The following is a 27,170-nucleotide window of genomic DNA, read 5'->3' as shown; positions in this document are numbered from 1 at the left end:
AGGTGTGGCCGGCACCACGGAGCTTCCTGGCGGTGCTCAGGAGGTTCGGGGCCTCCCTCTCTGGCTTTCCTGCCTGGGCACAGCAGAGAGAGGCAAAATATTGCATAAGCGGGCGAGAACCGGAAGTGCGCGGCACAACTTACGGTATTTGGAACGCACACAGAGTGTGTTCCGGAAGTAGGGAGGACTTCTCCTACTAAAGGCCGCACGAGAGCACCAGCAGGGACCCGATTCAAATGGTCCCTTAAGCGCGCGGTCAGAAGGAGACCAGCCAGCCTACAGGAAGACTTGAACCTCCTATGGAAAACGCTCTATGCTTGCCTTCTACCATGGAGGATAAGAGCAGTCAGTGCGCCGACCCGCAGGAGGGTCACGAAGTTAGACCGGTACTCCTGGTGGGGTAAGGGGGATCTTTCCCTAGCCTTTTTCTTTCATTAATAGTTTTTAAAGGGGATCTTTCTTTTTTTTGTCTCTATTTTCAGACAATTAAAGAGGGCCCTAGAAAGGCTACCTCAAAGACCAGAGGGAAAGAATGTGCTGTTTGCAAGAGGAAGCTTGCTCCTTCCTGGTCAAAAATGTTATGTCAGCATTGTGTCGACAAAGTGATGGAAGAGGAGTCCCCATCTCTACTCCAAAACATTAAGGATATTGTGAAATCTGAAGTGTCTGATTCCATGAAAATGTTTAAAAAGTGCCTCCCTTCCGCAGCCTCTGGCAAGCAAGGCTTCTCTGCCATGGTTTCAGATTCAGATTCTTCAGACGAAAACGAGCTGGGAGAAATCCTAGATAGTTCAGACTCGTCTTCGGGTGAAAAAAAACACAGGTAAACCCCTATTTTCCCCTGATGATACGGAATCTTTACTAAAGGCTATCCGTGCTACTATGAAAGTAGATAAATCCAGAGAACAAAAGTCTGTTCAGGATATTATGTTCGGTGACCTGGGACATAGAAAAAACAGGGTTTTTCCAGTAAATGAAAACATAAAGTTTCTGATCCAAAAGGAATGGAAGAAACCTGATAAGAAATTCTTTGTTCCAAAAAATGTAAAAAGGAAATATCCATTTGATGAGGCTGATTCTGCTAGTTGGGATAGGCCTCCTAAACTGGATGCCCCCATTGCCAAAATCTCAAAAAGGTCTGCCTTACCATTTGAAGACCTTGGCACCCTAAAGGACCCAATGGATAGACGGGCTGAGGTTTACCTGAAAAAAGTTTGGGAGGCCTCTACTCAAGCGTTTAAACCAAATATTGCCACCACTTCCACTGCTAGATCTTTGAAATTGTGGCTACAAGAATTGGAATCCCATATCCAAAATAAAACTTCCAGGGGCCAATTACTAGCTGTCTTTCCCACCATCCTTAAGGCGGTAGACTTTATATCAGATGCCTCTGCAGACGCGTTAAAGTTAAATGCTAGATCAGCAGCACTCTCTAACTCAGCAAGAAGAGCTATCTGGCTTAAAGGATGGTCTGGTGACACAGGATCTAAGAATAAGCTCTGTGCTATTGTAGTATCCCACTAGGTAAATGTGGGCACTACACAAGGGTCAATTGGGCCACGTTGTCCTCCACCTCCTGTAGAACAGTGGCATTATATTTTACATTACATTTTAATGTATATTGCTATGATTATATGTGTATTTTCCTGTTTATCTGTGTACCAGGCCTATTAGGGTGTAGTTTATCCTCCTAGACAGTAGAGGGAGCTAGGGGACCCTTGTATATATAGTTAGGCCCAGACAGGAAAGGGTCAGTCTGCAGTGTAGAGTCAGAAGTGAGTGTGGACTTTAGCTAGGCATCAGCTGAAGTGAGCTTCTGACATGCAGCTAGACAGCCCAGGCTTCTAGTTGTCCCCAGGGGCAGAGTTACCTCCTGAAGAAACCTGCAGTTTCTACAAAGAAAAGTGCAGAGCAGAGCAGAAGTGTTTCCAGCTGAACCCCAGAAGGATTATTTGGAAAGCAAGGATATATACCTGAGGAAGTTCCCCTAACCAAGGATAAAGCCAACAATAGGGCATACGGGCCTTGGGATAAAGACAGACAGAAGTTCTGAGGAATAGTGCACAGGATTTCTGAGGAAAGGTGCAGCCTGATCTGTAAGTGTGTTAACCCTCTAAGTATCTTGCAAGAACATTGTGCCTGCCATTATTGTATAAGCCTGCTTGAGACTGCTTCTGTCATATGGAACTGAACCTAAAGAACTGTAAATAGTTAACTGCTTCAGTAAACAAACGTTTTGGTTCACTGCAAACTGTGTTCCTCAATTATTACTCTGATAAATCGGTGTGCCACCGTTACCGGCACTGGCGTCACGAACTTAAAGGGATCTTGTCACCGGCACATTAAACCTGCAACACCCAGGGCACCTCACCTACCACCGGCCTGGTCCCAATACATTGAGAGTGCCCCAGAAGACTTCTGTGGGGGATTCTAGCGGAAAGGGGTTTGACGCAGGTACGGATGGGAAGGATAGAGCAGTTTTTAAATAGGTATCCGGTTCGGTCAGCGGCTCAGTTATTGTTGGAAGGTTTTAGATTTGGTTTTCGTATCCCGTCGGACCCAGGGCCGACCCCTTTTACTGGTAGGAATTTGCGTTCGGCTGGGGAGCATGCGGAAGTTGTGTCGGAGAAGCTGGCAAAGGAGGTTTTGTTGGGGCGTATGGATGGTCCGTTTGTGGCTCCGCCGTTCGCTGATTTTAAGGTTTCGCCGTTGGGGGTGTTGCCAAAGAAGGAGCCGAACAAATTTCGGCTGATCCATCACTTGTCATTTCCGAGGGGGGCGTCGTTCAATGAGGGTATTGATCCTGAATTGTGTTCGGTGGTCTATACCTCGTTTGATGCGGCTGTGGCGTGGATGCAGCGTTTGGGTCTGGGGACACTGTTGGCAAAGACGGACATCGAAGCGGCTTTTCGGCTGCTCCGGGTGTTATTGGGATGGGGGGTTTTTAAGTGGATAGGTGTCTGCCGATGGGCTGTTCCTTGTCATGCGCGTATTTTGAGGCTTTCAGTTCCTTCTTGGAATGGGTGGTGGTAGATGTTTCGGGTTGTAAGTCAGTCATCCATTACCTTGATGATTTTTTGTGTTTGGGTCCGGCGAATTTGCGGGTGTGTCTATTGTTGCTTTCTACGTTGCAGTCGGTGTTTGCGTCCTTTGGGGTGCCGCTTGCGGAAGGGAAGACGGTAGGGCCCACAACTGAGTTGAGTTTTTTGGGGATTGTTTTGGACACGGTGGCTATGGAGTGTAGGTTGCCGAGGGATAAGTTGCGCGATTTGTGGGCGGAGGTTGACAGGGTGGGTAGGTCGGTTAAGATTCGTTTGAGGGATTTGCAATCGTTGTTGGGGAAATTGAATTTTGCGTGTCGCATTATGCCCATGGGACGAATATTTTGTGTTAGCACTGGAGTTGTGGGGGGATATGTTTCGTAACAAAAAGGTGAGGTTTCATTGTGACAACATGGGGGTGGTGCAGGCTATTAATAGTTTGTCGGCTTCATCCCCTCCGGTGGTAAGGTTGCTGCAGCATATGGTATTGCGTTGTTTAGCGCTAAATGTGTGGGTTGTAGCGGTTCATGTGTCGGGGGTTCTTTAACGTTGTTGCGGATGCCCTTTCTCGTTTGCAGTGGGAGCGCTTTCGGCAGTTGGCGCCAGAGGCGGAGGTCACCGGGTTGGAGTGTCCGGGGCTGCTGTGGGAGATCTTGGAGGTACTGTGAGTAGGTTATTTAGGGCTTCTCTGTCGGCCGGTACGTGGGCGTCGTACGATGGGGCTTGGGATAGTTGGGTGAGTTGGTGTGGCATGCTTGGCGTAGGGGTGGATGCGGGTAAGGGGCCCTTGGTGGTGTTTTTGGGTGAAAAAAAGGAAGAAGGGTGGTCGGTGGCTCAGGTGAATAAGTGCATGTCGGGTTTAGCTTTTGGTTTCAAGTTTCGGGGGCTGGTGGACTGTACCAAGGCCTTTTTGGTGCGACAGGTGTTGAAGGGTTGGCGGCGGGGTTGGCGGACAGAGGACAGGCGGTTACCAGTATCGTTTGAGCTGTTGTTGAGTCTTGGGGGACGGTTGGAGGTGGTCTGTAGCTCTGGGGGAGAGGTAAGCTTGTTTAAGGCGGCATTTTCACTGGCTTTTTTCGGGGTGTTTAGGTTGGGTGAATTGGTAAGTAGGAGTGTTAGTTGTGCCGGGGGGTTAAGGGATGAGGATGTGGAGGTGTTACAGGACAGGGTGGTGGTCGGGTTGCGTAGGTCTAAAAGGGATCAGGAGGGGCGGGGGTGTAGTGTTTGCCTGTTTGCGGTGCCGGGTTGCTTGATGTGCCCGGTAGGTTGCCTGAGGGAGTATCGCTTTGGCAGGGGGACAGGGGCAGCCCCATTTTTGCGGCATGCAGATGGGTCTTTTTTATCCAGATTCCAGTTCGTGGCGGTCTTGAAGAGGTGCTTGGGGGAATTGGGGGTGGATCCGAGGTGTTACGCGGGTCACTCGTTTAGGATTGGGGCGGCGACGGAGGCAGCCCGCCTGGGTATGAGCGAGGAGGTTATTAAGAGAATTGGCCGGTGGGAATCAGGTAGATTTCGTTCATATGTGCGTTTAGGCGGTCTGTAAGGGTTGCGGGTTGAGGGCCCGGGTATTAATGCGGTTGTTTTGCTTATTTCGTTGCAGGTGTTCCCCCGTCTCTGGTGTGGATTATCGGACATTTGTTTGTTTTTTGGGGGGCGTTAAGGGCTGATGTGAGGCCAAACGGTCGTCAGCTGGGCTTTGATAGGGAGGTGGCGGACATCCGGTGGCTGGGTTACCGAGGTATGTTGTGGGGGGGAGTTTTGAGGGAGGTTCACCGCTTTGTTCAGCTGGATCGGCCTCCGGACGTATTGGTGCTGCATGCGGGAGGGAATGATTTAGGCATGAAGCCGGTGAGAGAGTTAATTCGGGATGTTAAGTTTGACCGATTACGTCTGTGGTCGTTGTTTCCCGGGATGGTAGTGGTGTGGTCGGACATAGTTCCCAGACGGCGTTGGCGCGATCGGTGGAGAGGATAAACAAGTCCCGGATTAAAGTTAACAGGGCAGTTGGAAAATTTGTAGCGCGGAATGGGGCTGTTGTGGTGCGGCATTTTGATTTGGATCCCGGAGTCGGTGAGTTTTGGAGGGCAGACGGGGTCCACCTCAATGCAGTGGGCATTGATTTGTGGTCATTGGGTCTGCAAGGAGGGATCGAGCGAGCCTTGGGGGTATCGAGGGCCGTGCAAGCTTGAGGTTAAGGGTCAAGTTGCGCGTCTGTGGCGGTAGGAGGTCCTGGAAGACGGTGGTAGGGCTTGGTGTTTGTGGATGGGAGGGCCTCAATTGGTGGGGCTGGACTCCCAGGTGTGGAAAGTTGGTTGGTTTCAGTGGGGTGACCATCACTCGGTGTCTCCGAGCTGGAGTGATACGGCTGGAGGCAAGGTGGCTTAACCGGGTGTTTGGGGCACCAGCTGGAATCGGGGCTTCTAGGACCTCCTTCGTCAGGTCTAGGTATATATATTTATATATATTTATATAGATGTTACATGTTATGTTAGTATTCACAAGCAGAGCCCTTGTAGCACTCAGTGGATATTTTTCTGGAGTAGGGTTCCCACCTCTTTTAACATTTAGTACAAAAACTCCAGTTAGACCGTATTGGATGCAACTTGTTTATTTTGTGTTCAAAGTTGGTTGCTGCGGCGAGGTAACGTTTCGGCAACTCTGTGCCTTCATCAGACTGCAGCAAAAAATAAATATAGTATCTATATCATTCAATATGACAGCGGATATGCAATGCACATTTGTATATAGGAAAAATACATAAGTGAAAATAAATGAATAAATTAAAAAAAAAGGAAAAATTAAGGCATAAGAAAATAATAAATTGGATTTCCGCTGGAGTTCAAAGTTAAAGAACCTGTTGCAGCAAGGACACAGTCAACCAGTGTCATCCTCTTTTTGTCAAAAACAGCTGTAGTGGTGAGTTAAGGGAATCGCCCGATAAGCCATTATAGCACCTGTCTGTAGTAATCTACTCCTATCTACATTGCACTCAGTTTATTATAGGCATGATGATGCTGGACCAGAGTCACAGGGACGGCATACCTATACTTAGATTAGATATATTCCTATCCATATTGTACTCAGTTAGTTACAGGTTAATTACAGTTAATTACAGGTATAACAATGCTGGCCCAGTGTCCCAGGAACAACTTACCTAATGCCGCTTGTAGAAGAAGAAGCCACGAGGGTATAGACGCAATTGTGAAGAAAACATGCGGTTGTACCGCTAGAAGATAGATGCGCCATGTCTGAAGTATCATGGCATGGGTTTAAATAATCGCGCGCTCTTCCGGAACTGCGTCACGTGGAACGCATAGGATCACCGCAATGCGTTCCATCACCCGGAAGTGTGTTGGTGGAGCGCAGCGCCGTGCTGTAGATGCATGGGGACGAGGGGAGGGGTGGCGGACCTTACAGGGAACAATAGTATAAGGTGGGAAAGCTTTATTAGATAACATATTATATGGAAAAACGGGATGGTCAGAATATGGGTGGAAGTGTATCAAATGGAACGCATACTGTTGTAATGTTGCGTTCCACCGGCCGGAAATACGTCATTGGAGTATCATTGCGCTTAGATGACAAATGATTAGGAGAAAGAAGGGAGAAAGAAAAAGGGGAATGGAAAAAGGGAAAAATTGAGGATAGAAATGCTGAGATAGAGATGGGGAGAATGGAAGGGAGTTATCAATCTATATATATATGTACATGCGTGTATAAACACACATATACACTCACCTAAAGAATTATTAGGAACACCTGTTCTATTTCTCATTAATGCAATTATCTAGTCAACCAATCACATGGCAGTTGCTTCAATGCATTTAGGGGTGTGCTCCTGGTCAAGACAATCTCCTGAACTCCAAACTGAATGCCAGAATGGGAAAGAAAGGTGATTTAAGCAATTTTGAGCGTGGCATGGTGTCACGGCCACGGCTATGGTCGTGACTCCTCAACCGCATGCGGTTGCCTGCGGTTTGGTTTTGGTCTTCAATCACAGCTGAGGGCCGCTGGTTTGTGGCCTCACCTGTGGTTGCCGCAGGGCAACTAGTAATATGGTGTTGGTTTCAGCAGAGCAGCCTGAGCGGTGCTGGGCAGCTTGTTGCATTGCATGCGGTTGCACCTAACAACTTTCATGTTGGGTGTTGTGTTTGTTTGTCTGTTGTGCACTGCGTTTTGTGTTGTGTGTGCACTAGGACTCTTCCCTTCACTGTGGCTGCCCGTGGCAACGTTTGGTATGGTGTACATGTGGTGGCAGTGTCCCGGCCTGCGGGCTGACTCCCAGGACATGGTAGCCACCCATGTCGTTGCCTGCGGCAACAGCCACAGTGTGATCTCGGTTTGGACACTTCCCCTTTAAGTGGTGTTTTCCCTTCCCTGGGGTTGGAAGGGTTAACTCCCTTTCTGTGTGTGTGAGACACTGGGTGTGTCTGTGTGGGTGTGGCCTCTTAGGCCTATAAAGCCTCAGTGTTTGGCATGTCTCAGTGGGTTGCTTCAGCCATGTGTAGCTGGAGCAGCCTCCTGTGTATATCATCTGCCAGTGGGGGCCACCGTTGTATTCATAGGTTTCTCTGTGAAGTATAAGTTATGTTTGCATGATGTTCAGTTGATGTTTCCCTTTGTTTCCTGTTTAGTGCAACTATGGATGTCCTGGTTACCTGTGTATTATGTCCCTTTGTGTTCTGTGGACATGAGTAGTGCTTGCATGGGTTCCAGTCAGCGTGGCTGTGACAGGTACGTGTGGAACTTGTTTAGTTCGCCTGTCATATCTGTATGTTGTATGTGTTCCCCCATTCCTTGCAGCTTGGCCAGTGAGACCCCTGTTCCTCCGTGTCCAGAAGGAACAGGCCGTCTTACCCTGACTCCTAGTTCAGGGACCGGTCGGAGGGTGAGTTAGGGATCCGAGGTTCCTGAGCATGGGCCCTCCTACCTTCAAGGTTGGCCCATGCAGCTAGGAGTTAGGGTCAGATTAGGGATGTGTTAGGAGGTGACCTGCTCCCTAATCCTGCTGTCCTGGCCGAGCCGACTAACATCTTCTGGCATCGCACGGCTGAGGATTTTCCCCATCCTCAGCCGTGACACATGGTTGTTGGTGCCAGACGGGCCATTCTGAGCATTTCACAATCTGCTCAGTTACTGGGATTTTCACGCACAACCATTTCTAGGGTTTACAAAGAATAGTGTGAAAAGGGAAAAACATCCAGTATGCAGCAGTCCTGTGGGCGAAAATGCCTTGTGGATGCTAGAGGTCAGAGGAGAATGGGCCGACTGATTCAAGCTGATAGAAGAGCAACGTTGACTGAAATAACCACTCGTTACAACCGAGGTATGCAGCAAAGCATTTGTGAAGCCACAACACGCACAACCTTGAGGTGGATGGGCTACAACAGCAGAAGACCCCACCGGGTACCACTCATCTCCACTACAAATAGGAAAAAGAGGCTACAATTTGCACGAGCTCACCAAAATTGGACTGTTGAAGACTGGAAAAATGTTGCCTGGTCTGATGAGTCTCGATTTCTGTTGAGACATTCAAATGGTAGAGTCCGAATTTGGCGTAAACAGAATGAGAACATGTACCCATCCTCTGATGGCTACTTCCAGCAGGATAATGCACCATGTCACAAAGCTCAAATCATTTCAAATTGGTTTCTTGAACATGACAATGAGTTCACTGTACTAAAATGGCCCCACAGTCACCAGATCTCAACCCAATAGAGCATCTTTGGGATGTGGTGGAACGGGAGCTTCGTGCCCTGGATGTGCATCCCTCAAATCTCCATCAACTGCAAGATGCTATCCTATCAATATGGGCCAACATTTCTAAAGAATGCTATCAGCACCTTGTGGAATCAATGCCACGTAGAATTAAGGCAGTTCTGAAGGCAAAAGGGGGTCCAACACCGTATTAGTATGGTGTTCCTAATAATTCTTTAGGTGAGTGTACAGGGAGTGCAGAATTATTAGGCAAGTTGTATTTTTGAGGATTAATTTTATTATTGAACAACAACCATGTTCTCAATGAACCCAAAAAACTCATTAATATCAAAGCTGAATATTTTTGGAAGTAGTTTTTAGTTTGTTTTTAGTTTTAGCTATTTTAGGGGGATATCTGTGTGTGCAGGTGACTATTACTGTGCATAATTATTAGGCAACTTAACAAAAAACAAATATATACCCATTTCAATTATTTATTTTTACCAGTGAAACCAATATAACATCTCAACATTCACAAATATACATTTCTGACATTCAAAAACAAAACAAAAACAAATCAGTGACCAATATAGCCACCTTTCTTTGCAAGGACACTCAAAAGCCTGCCATCCATGGATTCTGTCAGTGTTTTGATCTGTTCACCATCAACATTGCGTGCAGCAGCAACCACAGCCTCCCAGACACTGTTCAGAGAGGTGTACTGTTTTCCCTCCTTGTAAATCTCACATTTGATGATGGACCACAGGTTCTCAATGGGGTTCAGATCAGGTGAACAAGGAGGCCATGTCATTAGATTTTCTTCTTTTATACCCTTTCTTGCCAGCCACGCTGTGGAGTACTTGGACGCGTGTGATGGAGCATTGTCCTGCATGAAAATCATGTTTTTCTTGAAGGATGCAGACTTCTTCCTGTACCACTGCTTGAAGAAGGTGTCTTCCAGAAACTGGCAGTAGGACTGGGAGTTGAGCTTGACTCCATCCTCAACCCGAAAAGGCCCCACAAGCTCATCTTTGATGATACCAGCCCAAACCAGTACTCCACCTCCACCTTGCTGGCGTCTGAGTCGGACTGGAGCTCTCTGCCCTTTACCAATCCAGCCACGGGCCCATCCATCTGGCCCATCAAGACTCACTCTCATTTCATCAGTCCATAAAACCTTAGAAAAATCAGTCTTGAGATATTTCTTGGCCCAGTCTTGACGTTTCAGCTTGTGTGTCTTGTTCAGTGGTGGTCGTCTTTCAGCCTTTCTTACCTTGGCCATGTCTCTGAGTATTGCACACCTTGTGCTTTTGGGCACTCCAGTGATGTTGCAGCTCTGAAATATGGCCAAACTGGTGGCAAGTGGCATCTTGGCAGCTGCACGCTTGACTTTTCTCAGTTCATGGGCAGTTATTTTGTGCCTTGGTTTTTCCACACGCTTCTTGCGACCCTGTTGACTATTTTGAATGAAACGCTTGATTGTTAGATGATCACGCTTCAGAAGCTTTGCAATTTTAAGAGTGCTGCATCCCTCTGCAAGATATCTCACTATTTTTGACTTTTCTGAGCCTGTCAAGTCCTTCTTTTGACCCATTTTGCCAAAGGAAAGGAAGTTGCCTAATAATTATGCACACCTGATATAGGGTGTTGATGTCATTAGACCACACCCCTTCTCATTACAGAGATGCACATCACCTAATATGCTTAATTGGTAGTAGGCTTTCGAGCCTATACAGCTTGGAGTAAGACAACATGCATAAAGAGGATGATGTGGTCAAAATACTCATTTGCCTAATAATTCTGCACGCAGTGTATATGTACATGCGTGTATAAACACACATATATATACATACACACACAGAGAAACGCCATGGAATATAAGGGAATAATCTGTCTCTAGGATGGTTATATGACTGTCATGTAATACTAAAGGTGACATAATAAAACAGATAACAGGGAAATGTATACAATGACGACATGTAAAGACATGGAGTGTAAACAGGACATGCCTAAACCACAAAGAGACTAAAAGTGGAGTATAGACATAAGGTGTAACATGACACAAAACTAAACAAAACAAAAAGGATACAGTGCGGCACTAGAGTGGTCCTGATGAATCAATGGGCCTGTGGAGAAAAAACGAGAAAAGCAATGAGTAAATCGTCATTATTAATTGTATTTATAATAGGGTTTGTATCTCGTATTCCCTATTGAGTCCGCTTGGTTCCATACTCTCCAATTTGTGGATCCAAAAGGCCTCTCTTAGTTTGAGTTGCTTTACTCTGTCACCACCCCTTCTCGGTGCTGGGATGTGTTCTATTATTTGGTATTTCAGTTGGGAAATGCAGTGTGAGGCTTGTTTGAAGTGGTATGGAACAGGGAGGAGGAGATTTTGTTTGCGTATTGAAGATTTGTGTTGGCATATTCTATTACGGATGGTTTGTGTAGTTTCGCCCACATGGACATTTGAGTGTGTAGACTACGAAGTCAGAATCGCATGTGAAGAAGTCATTGATCAGAAATTGTTTACCTGTGTATGGATGAGAGATGCCTCCAGATGGACGCCTCTCTGAACCAACCAAATGCCTCAACCATCCTGGAGGCCCTCCCATACCATCCAATACCACCAGCTTCTATGACCTTCCACCGCCTCGACTGCCGTGACATCCCTATCACTCCAATTACCTGACCCATCAACCTCTTTCCCCCTCTTCCTCTCTTTTTCTTTATTTTTTTTTTATAATTAACCCACCAATCTCTAACCCAAAAATAGGGGAGGGTGGGCTGGAGATGCCTGCTCCTCTGTTTCCTCCAAAATGGCGCCGCACTGCACGCGACCGCCCCCCTTTATTACCTATACCCCGCCCCTTCTTACAGCTTGCCCCACTAGCTCCTTGCTAACCCCTTACCTGTCGGCCTACCTTAATTCATCCAGCCTCACTTGATTGGGTTATTGGTAATTCCCCAGGGCCTCTCACTTCACTTAAAGTATAACTGTCGTATTTATTTATTTTTTTGAGTATTGGATTGTGGTGATTAATATCTCCTTGGTGGCCCTATTTCAACTTTTCACTGTGTACTCAATTACCCCTTAATTCCACAGTTTTGTTCCCTGTACTGCCTACTTTTACCTGTGCTTAAAATAGGGTTGCTAGGCATGGTCCGTCTATCTGTTGAAGGACGGAAGACGCAGAAGCAGGCTGCGTGCAAGGTCAGATTACTGACAGCCAGGGACTGTAACTAAATGATTAAGGCCAGGTCCTCCCTACCAACTGATAACAGTGCCTGGGCTGTGTGCACTTCTCCCTGTCCCTGCGCTTGGCAGACGCTCCCTCACTCAGCAGAGCTGGAGAAGGCAGAGTTGAAGCAGCGCAGACCAGGGAAGGGAGATCTGCCATCTGCTCAGTGTATAAATGAAAGCAACATGTGGTAAGAGGACCCCTTTGTGCTGCAGGAGATTAACCCTTTAGGGGGAGGGCTCTGGTTACTGACACTTTTGGGGGGCTATTGTTACTGGCTAGTGAGGGCAGGTGGGATTAGCCTCAGGGTGAGCGCAGTGGCGGCCATCTTAACTGAATAGTGAGATTGCAGTTTTATGCAGACTGGTTGCTAAGGGCTGAATCTTATTAAATATGGGGTAAGTCAGTCTAATAGTAACTGATTCTGGAATATCATGTTATTAGTAACTACATATATGAAAATTGAAATTAGGATCTAAGTGTGACAGTTATCCTTTAAGTAAAATAATCTGAACCCCAACCCTTCTACCCAAAGAACACTCACAGCCAGGGTTGGATTAAATCGGCCACAGAAGCCGTTTTATTAATAAAATAAATAAATACATAACATGTATATATCAATGACAGTAACATACCCCCTGACGAGGGAGGTCATAGAAGCCCCAAATTCTTAATCATATATGTATAAACACCCCAACACGGCAATTCGATCTTGCCTCCAGCTGCAAAACTCCAGCTCGGAGACACCAACTGATGGACGCCTCTCTGAACCAACCAAATGCCTCAACTATGAGAGTCCAGCCCCCATCCTGGAGGCTCTCCCATTTTCCATACCATCCAATACCACCAGCTTCTATGACCTTCCACCGCCAACAACGCGCAACTTGACTCCTGCGCCTCAAGCCTGCGCGTTCCTCCAAACACCTAGCGCCCTCTCAATACCCCCCTGCGGGCACAAGGACCACAAATCAATCCCCACTGTGTTCAAATGAATGCCATCAGCCCTCCAAAAACCTCCGGTACCCGCCTCCAAATCAGTATGCCGAACCACCACAGCCCCATTCCTGGCCACAAACTTACCAACCGCCCTATTCACTTTAATCTGCGCCTTATTCACACGCTCCACCGACCGCACGTCCCGCCACGACTTCCGATACACAATGTCCGACCAAATGGTTATTAAACCCGGGAACAATGACCATAATCTCAAAAGGTCAAATTTTATGTCCTTGATCAACTCCCTACATGACCGCACCCCCAGATCATTGCCCCCGACATGCAGCACCAGGATATCAGGGGAACGATCTAGCCGAGCATGATGATGCACCTCCCCCATCACATTCCCCCACAGCATACCTCTACGCCCGATCCATCTTATGATCGCCGCCTCCCTCCCAATCCCCAACTGTCGCCCATTCGGCCTCACGTCTGCCCGAAGAGCCCCCCAAAAAACTAACGAGTGCCCCAGAATCCATACTAACGCCGTCGCACCACCTGAAACACAAAGGAGAAAAGAAAAAAGGGGACAAGACATGGCATTAATAAACAACAACGCTTCACAAACCCCCTAAACGCACGTATGACTTAAAACGAACAGATTCCCATCTCCCAATCTTCTTGATGACCTCATTACCCAAACCCAGCCATGCTGCCTCAGTCGCCCCCCCAATACGGAAGGAATGACCCGTGAAACCTTTAGAGTCCATTCCTAACGCTGCCAAACACTTTTTGAAAACTGCCACAAACTGAAACCTTGACAAAAGCGACCCGTCCTCATGCCGTAATAGAGGACCCACACCCACCCAGCTAGCCCCCGACCTATTATCCCTCAAACAACTGACCGGGCATACCAAACAACCCGGCACCGCATACAGCGACACATTACAACCCCTGCCTTCCCTGTCAGTCTTAGATACCCAAAGTCGTACCACCACCCTATGCCCATACAAATCTACATCCTCCTCCCCCAAACCCCCAGGACTGCCCACACTCCTGCCCACTAATTCACCCAAACGAAACGCCCCAAAAAAGGCCAGCGAAAACGCCAACCTAAGCAAACTCACCTCACTTGCCGACCTACACACCGAATCAACACAAACCCCCATTCGCAACAACATATCAAACGAGACCGGCCTCCTACTGTCGGGCAATCGCCCACCCCGCCTAAAGCCCTTTGCCTTGCTAAAAACGTCTTTGTAACGTCCGGAAGGCCCCGTAACTTAAAGCCAAAAACCAAACCGACCAAACACCTATTCACCCTCGCCACCGACCAGCCCTCTTCAACTATATGACCCAAAAACAATACCAACGGAGCCTCACCCCCATCCACCCCGACCCCCAAACTAACACACCATTCCCCCCAAAGACGCCAAGCCTTACCGTAATCCAACCACGCACTCAACGACTGTCTAAACAAACCCGCTATAATACCTCCAAGAGATCCCAGAGCCAAACCGGACACTGCAGCACCTCCGTCTCCGCCTCTGGCGCCAGCTGACGAAACCGCTCCAACTGTAGACGAGAAAGAGAATTAGCCAATCCATTAGCAACGCCCGGCACATGAACCGCCAAAACCCAAGCATTCAAAGGCAAACAAAGTAGCACCAAATGCTGCAACAACCTGACAACGGGAGGGGAAGATGCCGTCAGACTGTTGACCGCCTGCACAACACCCAAGTTGTCACAATGACACCGCACCTTTTAGTTCCTGAACTTGTCACTCCAGAGTACAACCGCCAGCACTATCGGGAACAACTCTAGCAAAGCAACATTCTTCACCCAGCCCTTCAAAAACCAAGACTCAGGCCACTTTCCTGCACTCCACTGGCCTTCACAATAGACACCAAAGCCCACCCCGCCCGCTGCATCTGAAAACAACTCAAAACTCTTGACCGTGTCCTCCATGACCAACGCCCTACCGTTAAACTGCTCCAAAAACCCCTCCCAAACCTCTAAATCCCGTCTCAACTCCCTACCCAGCCGAATAAAATGATGCCCCGAAACCACACCTCCCGTGGCAGCCGCTAGCCTCCTACAAAAAATTCGGCCCATCGGAAATAATCTGACAAGCAAAATTTAGCTTCCCCAACAAAGATTGCAAATCCCTCAAACGAATTTTTGGCCCGCCCCTCGCCGTCCGTACCGCAGCCCTCAGGTCGTCCAACTTGTCCTCCGGCAGCCTACACTCCATCCGCACCGTGTCTAACACTATGCCCAAAAAACACAATTCCGTAGTAGGCCCAACCGTCTTCTCCGCCGACAATGGCACCCCAAACGACTCAAACACCAACTGCAACGACGCCAACAAAAAACCGCATACCCTGGAATCTGCCGGACCCAAACACAGGAAATCATCTAAATAATGAATAAGCGAAGCACACCCCGACACGTCCTTCACCACCTATTCCAAAAAGGAGCTAAACTTTTTAAAATACGCACACGAGACAGAACACCCCATTGGTAAACACCTGTCAACAAAATAACCCCCATTCCAAAAACAACCCAACAAATGCAAACTATCCGGATGAACTGGCAACAAACGAAACGCCGCCTCAATGTCCGTCTTTTCCAACAGGGCACCCGGCCCCAACCTCCGCACCCAACCGACCGCTGTGTCAAAGGACGTATACACCACCGAACACAGCTCCGGATCAATCCCATCATTCCCCTTTGGGAATGACAAATGGTGAATCAAACGAAAAGCGTTCGGCTCCTTTTTTGGAACCACCCCCAAAGGCGAAACCCGTAAGTTCACCATAGGCAAACCCTCAAAAGGCCCATCCAAACTCCCCAAAGCAACTTCCTTAGCTAATTTTTGCGTCACTACCTCCGGGTGCACCAAAGCAGAACGCAAATTTTTAGGCTTCCTGACCACCGTTTCCAAAGGGGAAGACGGGATAGCAAAACCTTCCTCGAAACCCCTCCTCAAAAACTCTGCCACTGCCCTATCCGGGTATCTACTTAAATACCGCCCCATCACGTCCACTCGTACCGGCGTCTGCCCCTTTTCCAACCGCCTCTCCCCTTCCTGGGCTGGGGCCCCGGAAACAACGACTGGCCTCGTGACTTCCCCTGCAAACAGAGCATTCGTGCTTGAACTTGCATTTCTGCCCAAACTTGCAACTCCCTTCATTGAATAAGAAACACAAGCCCTTGACCGAAGCCGCCGCAAAACTGGACTGCCCCGCCTCCCCTCGAAAAAGCTGCACCTGCCGCACCGGCGCCATTACCCTCATCCACAACCCTATGTCCTTATGGTCCCACAGTATGCTGGGGCGGACCGCTTTCCTCTGACGAAACTGCTTGTCATACCGCAACCACCCTGAACCCCCGTATACCTTGTAAGCTTCCCCTATAGCATCCATGTAGCAAAAAAGCGGAGAACAGCTATCCGGCGCCCTTTCGCCAATCACACTTGCCAAAATAGCGAAAGCCTGAAGCCAATTCCCAAAGGTGCGGGGAATCAGCCGATACCGCCTCTTCTCCTCCTCCTACTTCTTTCCCACATCCTTCCTAACAACATCCAAATTAAAACGCTCTAGAGGAAGAAGCGAGAAAATATCCACGTATTCCCCCCTCCATATCCTGTCCCTCATCTCCTGCTTTAAGTGCGCCCCCAAGGGGCCCTCAAAGCACTTGTACACCTCCCCCCTAGCTGCCTCATCCACCCTGGGCCTATCCTCCTCACCCCCCACCTCAGTTTGCACCGACACCCCCCCACCACCCGCGCCGCACGTCGCCCCCCCAATACTTCCACCATTTACCTTAGAATTTGGAAGACTTTCCTAAACTTTAAAAAAAAAACGGTGAATCCCTTGAATCCTCCTCCTATATCTAAGATCCTAGATTTTTTACAAAGCGGTCTGGAAAAGAACCTAAGATCTAGCACTCTCAAGGTACAAGTATCTGCCCTCAGCGCCTTTTTTGACTTTCCGATTGCAAACCACCCCTGGGTTAGGAGATTCCAATCAGTAGAATCAAACCGGTAGCCAGACCCTCGGTTTCCCCCTGGGACCTTAACCTAGTCCTGACCAGTCTGATGGAACCTCCTTTTGAACCTTTACAGGACTTATCTATGAAAATTCTATCTTTTTAAACTGCCTTCCTGGTAGCAATTACCTCAGCCAGACGTGTGGGCGAAATTTCAGCCTTCTCAACATCTCCGCCCTATACTAACATCTTGGGTGACAGAGTGCTTCTCAGACCAGATCCCTCTTTTCTTCCGAAAGTAGTATCCATGTTCCATAGAACCCAAGACATTGTCCTTCCCTCTCTGTGCCAGAGTCCTAAGAATGAGAAGGAGAAGAAACTCCATTGTTTAGATGTGAAAAGATCTCATTACCTAAAAGTCACAAATCTCATTACCTAAAAGTCACAAGTCAACGGAGGAAAACCTCTAGGCTTTTTGTTTAATTCGGGGGGAAAAACAGGGGTCACTCAGCCTCTCCTAAAACACTATCCAGATGGATTGTGGGGGCCATTACATTGGCCTATTCCTCAGCGGGAGAGTCTCCTCCGGAGGGGTTTGGTGCACATTCCACCAGATCAGTTTCCACTTCATGGGCAGAGAGGGCTAATGCTTCCCTAGAACAGATTTGTAGAGCAGCCACATGGCAGTCTCTGTGTACCTTTTTTCGCCATTACAGATTAGATCTAGGCTCCAGAGATCAGCTAGTCTTTGGTAGAAAGGTCCTCCAGGCAGTATTCCCCCCGAAATGATTACTATTCTAGTCGTCTCTCAAGGGTGCTGTCATGGGCGTAAGGGAAGTTTAAGATTACACTCACCGGTAATCACTTTTCCATGAGCCCATGACAGCACCCGGTATTGATTCCATTATCCTAATTGGAGTCAGTAGGTGATAATGACCTCCCAGAAAAAGGTGTCAAGACAGCATTGTATGTGGCAGACTTTAGTATTGCATGATCTGAAACTAATCTGAACCTCCAACCAGTAGATAATATCTAAGGGAGTCCAGTGCCCACTTTGCCGCCAAGCATTCTTTTTCCACAATAGAATAATTTTTTTCGCAGGGGGTACGTTTTCGGCTCAGGTATAACACAGGGTGTTCTTCCCCCCTAACCTCTTGGGACATCACCGCGCTTAGACCTATCTCTGAGGCATCTGTCTTCACTATGAATTCCTTACTAAAATCTGGGACCACTAACACTGACTGCTGGCACAGCCGTACCTTAAGCTTGTAAAATGCCTGTTCTGCTTCCGGGGTCCACCTAGCAATGACTGACTTTGTATCTTTTGTAAGCTCCGTTAGCGGGGCAGCTATTGTAGCAAAATTTGGTACAAATCGTCTGTAATAACCCACTATTCCCAAAAAAGCTTTTATCTGTTTTTTTGTAAGTGGACGTGGCCAGGTTTGAATTGCTTCCGCTTTGTTGATCTGGGGTTTAATCAGACCTCTCCCTACTACATACCCGAGATATCTGGCCTCTTTCATGGCACATTTTTGGGGGTTTATGGTGAATCCAGCTGTTCTTAGGGAATCTAGTATGGCTTGAACTTTAGCCAGGTGACTCTCCCAATCTGGGCTAAAGATGACGATATCGTCCAGGTATGCAGCTGTATACTTTTTGTGAGGGCCTAAGATCCTGTCCATAGCTCTTTGAAACGTAGCTGGGGCACCTTGTAAACCGAATGGCATCCTTACATATTGGTAACATCCTTCAGGTGTGGGAAAGGCAGTCTTTTCTTTAGCATCCCTTGATAGAGGGATCTGCCAATACCCTTTTGTTAGGTCTAACGTAGTAATATACCGCGCTGGACCTAACCTCTCAGTGAGTTCGTCTACTCTTGGCATAGGGTAGGCATCGAACTCCGAAGCCTCATTGAGTTTTCTGTAATCATTACAGAACCGCCATTCCCCAGATGGTTTTGGTACTAAGACTATCGAACTGGACCACCCACTTCGGGACTCCTCAATCACTCCTAGCTCTAGCATCCTTTTGATCTCTTGTGACATTACTTCCTTACGAGCCTCAGGGATTCTATAGGGTTTTATGTTTACCCGAACATGTGGCTTTGTTCGAATCTCATGCTCAATACAATTAGTGAGACCTGGAAAATCTGAGAACAAATCCCCCCTTTTGGTCACTCTATACAACATATTATTGTTTATAGCGAAGTGGGGAAACTGATTATCAGCCCCTGGACTTTGGGCAATCCCATTCAGAACTGATACATTCTCCCGGGCACCTTTCAAGGTAAGATCCCTGAGCTGTGTCTCTCTAAAATTGTCCCGAGATACCTCAAGATCCAGGACATTGGTCTCAGGGGTTAATTCCCTGTCCTCCTCACCTAACATCACCGCTAAAGGAGACCCTGATATAGCCCCAGGACACTCAAAAACCTCTCCCACCACATCACAACTAGAACGCTCAGGACTTGACAGTCTCATCGGGACCTTAGCGTTAGCCCACAGGTCCCAGAACAGCAGGAAGTCTCTTTCCAGTATCATCGGGTGCAGTAAGTCCTTCACAACTCCCACCTCATGCTGTACAGTACCACACATAGTGTTTATGGACACCTGAGCGACCAGATAATCCCGGGTGTCTCCATGGATGCACAACACTCCCACATGCTTTTCAGGGTTTAATACGTGAGGCACCATGGACGTCATCAAAGTGACCAAACTGCCGGAGTTCCCCTGTATGTCCATATTATTTAGGCACTGTGGGGGTCATTTATTAAGACAGGAATTTTAGCTCTGCACCAGCAATGAATCCGCCAAAGTTATGTAGAGACAAAACTTCAGCGTTCAGCCAAAACTAAAAAAGTGTGTGCGGCGTGGGCGGAGAAGGGGGCGGCCGGCAGGCCCATCTCATTTACCATTTTCTACGCCTGTTTTAGGTGCAGAAAATTGTCTAAATGTAAGACAGCAACGAAGTCCTCTTATTTTAGAAGCGGCGATGGATCCTCTGAAGTTATGTAAACAGCGGAACCTCCGACAGCGCAGGGGCTTACTAAGACCGGCGTCTAAAACTCCAGTCTTAATAAATGTGCCCCACAGATGTCCCGAGCAATGAGGTGCACACTTGGTTGGATATGCTCCACAATCAGAAATATTGAAGTACCACTGCACACTCTTGAGTATGATGCAAGTAAAATATCTTTTATTGTGAGTCCTCCATTAAATCGAATGCAATAACAGAATGGCATAAGCTCATACGGGACTTTCTAGTCTGACGTTTCGGTCCTGCACTCGGACCTTGGTCACAGATTCACAAGAGTAAGGAAATTAGGAGTATTTCTGGTGCAGATTGCGGCGCAAAGGTCCTTTGCGACGTAATCTGTGACTTCTCCCTGCTCACACCAGGTCTAAAAAAGTGTGCGTGGCGTGGGCAAGGAAGGGCCGGCAGGCCCGTCTCATTCATCATTTTCTATGACTGGTTTAGGCGTAGAAATTGGTCTTAATGTAAGCCAGCAAGGAAGCCGTCATACATTTAGAAATGGCGCTGGATACGCTGAAGTTTTGCCTCTACATAACTTTGGCGGATTCACTGCTGGTGCAGGGCTAAGATTCCTGTCTTAATAAATGACCCCCACAGTGCCTAAATAATATGGACATACAGGGGAACATTTATTAAGACCGGCGTTTTAGACACGGGTCTTAATAAAGCCTTAAGCTGGCGCCGTCCTCTTCATAACTTCTGCGTATCCAGCGCTGCTTCTACTTGTAAGACAGCATCCGAGTTGTCTTACATTTAGACCTTTTTCTACGACTTGTCTGTAAACCAGCTACAAACTAACTAGGAATGGGCAGAACCAGCCTATCTCCTGCCAACCTAACTAAGACTGCCAGATTTAACTATTTGTTGCCCATACACAACAATTAGAGATACATAGTGCATAAGGAAACAATACTTTCAACATGTTAAACCCCTTATCAGCGATCCGCTGGGTCACTGCACTGGCAATGGAGTTAAACTACTTTTCCATTTTATATTGATGGCCTAATCTAAGGATGAGCCATCCGTATCAAATTGGTGGGGATCCGACACCTGACAACCCTACCGTTCAGCTATTCCGAGTAGCTCCACCTGCTGCAATAGCTGGATCAGCGGGAACCCTTATGATGCCTCAATCAATGACGATCACAGCTTTACAAGGGAGGAGCCCCTACAATAGTGATCACCAGAGCTGATGGTTTTAAGGGTCAGCCCTGGGCAAAGACCTCCAGGGCCCTTCTGTGTGGGTCCCAGTTAGGCATATGCGCCATTTTACATCCACAATGCATCGGAATAGATTGGCATGTCAAAGCATTATAATAAAAACAAAATTTTTAAATGTAAAGTCTTCTTGTGGAAAAAATAATAAAATAAAAAGGATAAAACTAATAAAAACTGTAAAGTAATAAATTACAGTAAAGTAAAAACAATATATTCCCTAAATAAATATAAAATTTACAATAAATATCTAATATAATTTAGAATGTTTGGGGACAAAAGACAACTCAACCATTAGACAAGGGTGGAAATTAATTTTTTGTGCCATATGATTAAAAAATTCTATGTTTGCGTTCCAAATAGCGATACAAAAATACATAGTAAAAAAAATAATGTTATGGCCCAAAATGCCTTGAGGCGAAAACTGAAAAATATGCTGCCTACCTTAGGGCCAAACAAAACTATGTTCCGAACCAAATAATTCATTATACATCGATATACTGGTTGAACATGATTAAACTTGGAAATCAAACATGGCTGATCTAATTTCCTCCCAAAGTGTTCACCATCTGTGATGGATAGTGATGAAGGAAAAAGTTGGACTTGTCCAAAAACAGTCCAATATGCACGGGTGAATCAAGCCCACTCTGTTGGTAAAGTAACATGAAGCTAGATATTTACTTGCAAAGATTTGTCTGATGTTTACTGTTTCTTATGACTTTTCATGGTCCATAATTCAAGGTGAAAAGATAAGCGACAATTTATAGTCAAATGTTTTCTTAAGATAAAACAACAATCAGAAGACTGTTCCCTTGTCAACTTTCTTCGTTATAATTACATAACATTGCACTTTGAGTTGAACTTAAAGAACATCAGCGACTGGTTTGTAGGACTGTATGAAGTCTTGTATAAACTCATGGAGCCTCCACCAGTTCTACAATTGGCAATGAAGAACTGCCCATGGCCTACTCTTTTGCAAAGAAAGTAAAACCAAATCACCATAACACTAGGTACCTCTTGTGGCAGTTATGCCTCACCCAAGACATTTCTAATTACCTACTTTTCTTGGGCCAAAGTAGTAGAAGCCTCTGAAGAGTTAAGAGAATAGGGCAGACATACTACTAGCTGATCAAGTGGTTCCTCCAGAATGTCCTGTCTTCTTTTTGGGGCTTCTCTTTCTTTGGTTAACCGTGCTGTCTGATAGCTTCTTTCCCTGGGTATTGCAGCAATCAGATCATTACATTTTTTGGAGTCTTCTCATATCATTTCTTGGATGACATAGGATGACCTCTGTCTGGTCATTTATTTTTTAAGTAGAATATTCCACCGGCTTCTCTTCAAGGTCTTCTCAAAAGTTTTCACCAACAAAGTTCAAAGGCTTCCTAATATGTGTAAAGAACGAAGAATGGAGTCTTCAACATGCACTGCCAACTGATGACCAGACAGATAATTGATTAGAAGACATTGAGGTATTCATCATTTTCCACATTTGAGTTTGGTGGCATCAGCATATGGAAGGGATTTTTACTCTCTTCATACTTCTGATCCATCAAGTTCTGTGTCCGATACTCAGATAGATCTGGACTTAGAGTCCCTGGATAGGTGATAAATATCAGATCAGTGGGGGTCCAATACCTGGCAACCCCTCTGATCAGCTGTTTCAGGCAGCCGCTATGGTCGGTCCCCCACCAGTGTGATATTTATGACCTAACTGTTGACAATCGAATGATGGACTTGACCTCATTGTTTGTCCAACATGGACTCATTCTTTGCATGCTCACCTTTATCACAGTACTGTGGGCGCCCATGACCTTCATGTTGGCAGTAAGCCGATGTGCTGGAGGCTATTCAGCCACAAAACTGACCGTGATATCTATTTTTGGCCATAATATGGGGAGAACTATCAGTACTTTTCTAGGATGCATGGCAACAAAATGGATCACGTGCCACGATAAATTAGGGTAATCTCAGTAGACTAGGCATATTTCTCTTGATTCACAGGTTCCTTGGGTCCACCAGAGGAGATGATTCTGAGGACCACCTCCATCTATATGGAAATGAGGTTGTCTTCTGCCGGACCTATGGGGCCCTTTATCGGTGGGCTGGTCTGACCCTGCTCCTTTATATATTTGGCTTACATATTATGTGCATCCATTGAACATAGAAGGTTTGATGTGATGTTTGTGACACTTGCTGTTTGTTGAATTATTTTGGAAGCAGACCTTGCCCTTCCCCCAGATTGCAGACGGTTTTGGCCCCATAGCTATTGCGTTCTTCGCCATACATTGTTCTAAGATCCAGTGACAGTCATTCCTGGCGGACTCATCATGTCAGATAATTTTTTACAAGTGTGGCATTGAAATGTTTGTGCTCATTATGACATTTTATGGTCCATGAGGCCGGGCTCGAGCTCTCAAAGGTGAAGATGATAACACAATTTATGGTTGCTTGGTTATCAGCCGTGCACTAAGGGTATAAAAGCAGCCGGAGATGTAGGAAGCTTGCCTCTCTCCGTTATAGCAATATATATATACATATAACTTAGGAATCTTGATTCGGAGAAGCCTCAGAGAGGATCCGGCCATGGCGGTCCATCTTGAAGGAGCTTTGTGCTTCTTCTTTGCACTCTTGTTGGTTCACGTGGATGGTAAGTAATGGGGGATTAATAACATCCATTGTAGTTTGTTTTTTTCCTCTTTCTGTTCATTGAGATCTGTTAATTTTTGATAGTTATGATTCTTGGAAGACCAGTTGTTTTAGTTCCAAGGAAGCGGAGAGGATCAGGCATTTCCCGATACACGTGAGAAGATTCCTAGTGCTGAGTGTATTGTAGGCTCAGATGTACTGGATATATTGTGTTCTTACTATAATGAGATATCACTTTGCATGTAATGTGTCCTAGACTATATAAAGCTTCTTCTATGCACCATGTTCTTGGGGTTGAGACCAACCTGGACACATAGAGTTTAGATAACTGATTACCCTACGCTGGGTATACATGTGTTCTGGAGCCACATACTCCTCTAGTGGCAGCTTATCTCTCCTGAAAACAAAAAGATGAGGCATTTTGAAATTCAACCTACTCGATCCTTCTTTCCAATGTCATCTGCCACTGGAGGACAGTTTAAATGGTCAGCCAAACAGCCAGAATCAGCAGGTTCAGCCTGCATTTTTCGAATGAGTATGGCCAGCTGTAGCCCAGATGTGGAGCCCACACCTGTTTCAAGAACAGGGACCCGTCTCGTGATTGGAGAGGTTGCTGGAGGTACGGTACATCTCCATTCAGATCTATGGGAGTTTTCAAATAAGTGAGCAAACTTACTTAATCTCAGAACTCCCATATAAGTGAATGGAGAGAACTGTGTACGGGTGACCACCCCTCCATTCACAGAGGATGTGAAACAAGCTCTGTTCTTGATATAGACAGGTGGCCCCCTCGCCTAGCAGACATTCACTGTGAATAGGTAATAACTATCAAGATGGGAATAATCCTTTAAGTTCTGGATGAGTGAGTGCAAAAATGACTTATTGCAACCCCCTCTTCCGATGGACTAGTTTCCACTAGGGTCCACATATGATGGAGAGCATCTGAAGATGTTCCTCAGCTTCCAGGCCATCAGGCGTTGCATAACTGTTCAGACCACCAAGTTTGCCCATGTCTATACCTGAAAGTTACCAGACCCAAGTTCTCTACTCAGTCTATCTAGATTTCTACAGATTAAATAGTTGATGAGGGTTCCTCTGGGTTCTTCTTGGTGGACACATGTTGATTGAATATTTATGGGACTTTAGTGGTGCTGTACTAATGGATTTTCTGAATTACTATAAGGTCAGATATAGGACATCTAATAACCCATTAAATTCTGGTGTTAGATAGTTCAGTCATCCACACTAGTATTTAGATGCCTTTTGGATTTCCTATTTATTGGATGGTGGACAAATGGAATTTTACTGTATTGAAATATAATAAATCCACAGAAATAATGCTATATTGCAAATATGTGGTGATCACGATAAAGGGATGTCTGCTATTAAGGCAAATGGTGGTAACAGAGTGGAGAGTCTGGTGGACCTGGAGACCTTATGGGCCATCATGTACCGTTCCATCCATTGTCAGGGGACCTTTTATTTGAGAAGGTGACACCTTTTGCCCTCTCTTGGATCAACTATTTAAAGGGATAGTTCTCCTTTAAACATACCAGAAGATGACATTGGTGGGGCACCATGTCCTATGACCTCCGCTGATGATTGCTAGAATAAGAGGGCTATGCTCAGGTCTCCAGTTCTTCAGTCAAGACTGTACCCTGGTCCTATTGTACTTAATGGTAGATTACAAATACAGACCCAGAAGATCAAGGGGCATGGGGCTCGGAGGAGCCTCACTTCATTCTATCTAGAGTAGTCACTTGAAGATCCTGTGCCTCAATGCGAAATGTAGAATAGGGCCCCCATCTGCCATGTGCCATTTGGACCCCCTAAGGAACCAGGCCCAGGTGCACCAACAATAGCTATGCTACATATAAGACATGTTAACGATAAACCGTCTGATGGCAACTGTTATCCATAGGCCTTATTAGAACATATGGACATCATGGGGGTCACCTACCCAAGACACCCTCAGAGGGGAGAGTCGCTATGCAAGAGCTTGATAGCACGACCCCTTGAAGCATGACGAGTCTTTGCATTTGATCAGCTTGACTAGCAGTCTCCATATTAGCTCGGCAGCGGTGATGTTGACGGTGTCCATGTTATGCAGGTGCATTATTGACCCGTCCAGATCTAATCTGTGAGGCAGTAAAGTGCCCTATATATAACATAACGGCAGCGATAAGGAGAAACGTTATAGCCATATCATGCCCTAAGGTCCAGGTGTTAAGACGGACTTTCTGGTTTTAGGTCAACTAAACATCAATTTAGTATCAATGGAGTTTTACAACTTTCCAGTAGATTTTGTGCTGTCATTCTTCACCAATTTCAAGATCTCTGCTTGCTGTCAGTTGGCGGGAACATTCTTGTTTGCATCCAGAGGCTGTGAATAGCAAATGCTTCTCACAGCTGAGGGTTTGTTACACTCGTATCCAGTCTAGACAATCCAAAAACAGGTCAGGGGCACAAATCTTTCTCATGATAGCTTGCTGCAACGTATCAGTCTGTTTATCTCACAGAGGATTGAATTAGTAGGTCAAGAGGGGCTTTGGGGGTAAAGAAGAATGTTCCCGTTTAATGACAGCAAGCAGCGATCTTGAAAATGGCATGGAACTGATATGCAATGTCAGAAATAGGCAGGACTTTTTAGAGCTGCATTCTGGTGCAGTGGGGGTTCTGCTTTATTATACATTTACACTATGGCCCACCCTTCTTACAATGGGGTGGATTATGGGTCCCTGGTTGGGACTGCTGCCTCTGCGCACATCCGCCATGAGGCACCTCTCTGGAAATGGCACGACACAGCATATTTTTGCCATGTTCCTGCTGGTTTGTTGGGCTCCTTCCAGCAGATTACAGAGCGACCAGGAAATGATAGCGGCGGGTGCGTTTATTAACTCTTTCATCACCTGTGTCACCGCCCACGCCTCTCATTAACGTTTCATTGAGGCGCGAGAGAAAGCGAAAAAAGATGAATGGGATTCAGATCACCTAGATTAACCCTAGCAAGACAAAAAGACTATGGCCGACCATAACAACCAATCACATCGCAGCGTACATTGGAAATACGGGCACATGAGAGGTGGACTGGTTAAATAAAATCTGTGGGTTTTAGGAGCCTCCATTATAGAGCCCCCAATCGATTTCCGTTTTTGTTTCCGTGTGTCTTCCTTGATTTTTGGAGGATCACCAGACATGAAGGAAAGTGAAAAAAAATCTAAGTCAAGTTTGCCATGCAAATGACAGGAAAAAAACGGACACGGACGCGCGGACGCGGATGACAATCTTGTGTGCCTCCGTGTTTTTTCACGGACCCATTGACTTGAATGGGTCCGCGAACCGTTGTCCGTGAAAAAAATAGGACAGGTCA

General features: G+C 46.5%; 1 protein-coding gene across 1 annotated transcript in view; it reads left to right on the top strand.

The window, feature by feature from the left end:
• The first annotated feature begins 329 nt into the window (after nucleotides 1-329).
• Nucleotides 330-27,170, top strand: part of PLB1 (phospholipase B1) — a 129,755-nt gene continuing 102,914 nt past the window's right edge. Inside the window, exons 1-4 of the mRNA XM_040430234.1 lie at nucleotides 330-386; nucleotides 483-823; nucleotides 4,389-4,546; nucleotides 4,642-4,779. Of these exons, the coding sequence (XP_040286168.1) occupies nucleotides 330-386; nucleotides 483-823; nucleotides 4,389-4,546; nucleotides 4,642-4,779 (694 nt within the window). The remainder of the gene's footprint in view (nucleotides 387-482; nucleotides 824-4,388; nucleotides 4,547-4,641; nucleotides 4,780-27,170) is intronic.

The sequence above is a fragment of the Bufo bufo genome, chromosome 4 (genome assembly GCF_905171765.1).
Source record: "Bufo bufo chromosome 4, aBufBuf1.1, whole genome shotgun sequence".
Classification (NCBI taxonomy): domain Eukaryota; kingdom Metazoa; phylum Chordata; class Amphibia; order Anura; family Bufonidae; genus Bufo; species Bufo bufo.
Note: the sequence above shows the minus strand (reverse complement) of the source record. Positions and strands in the feature narration are given on the sequence as shown.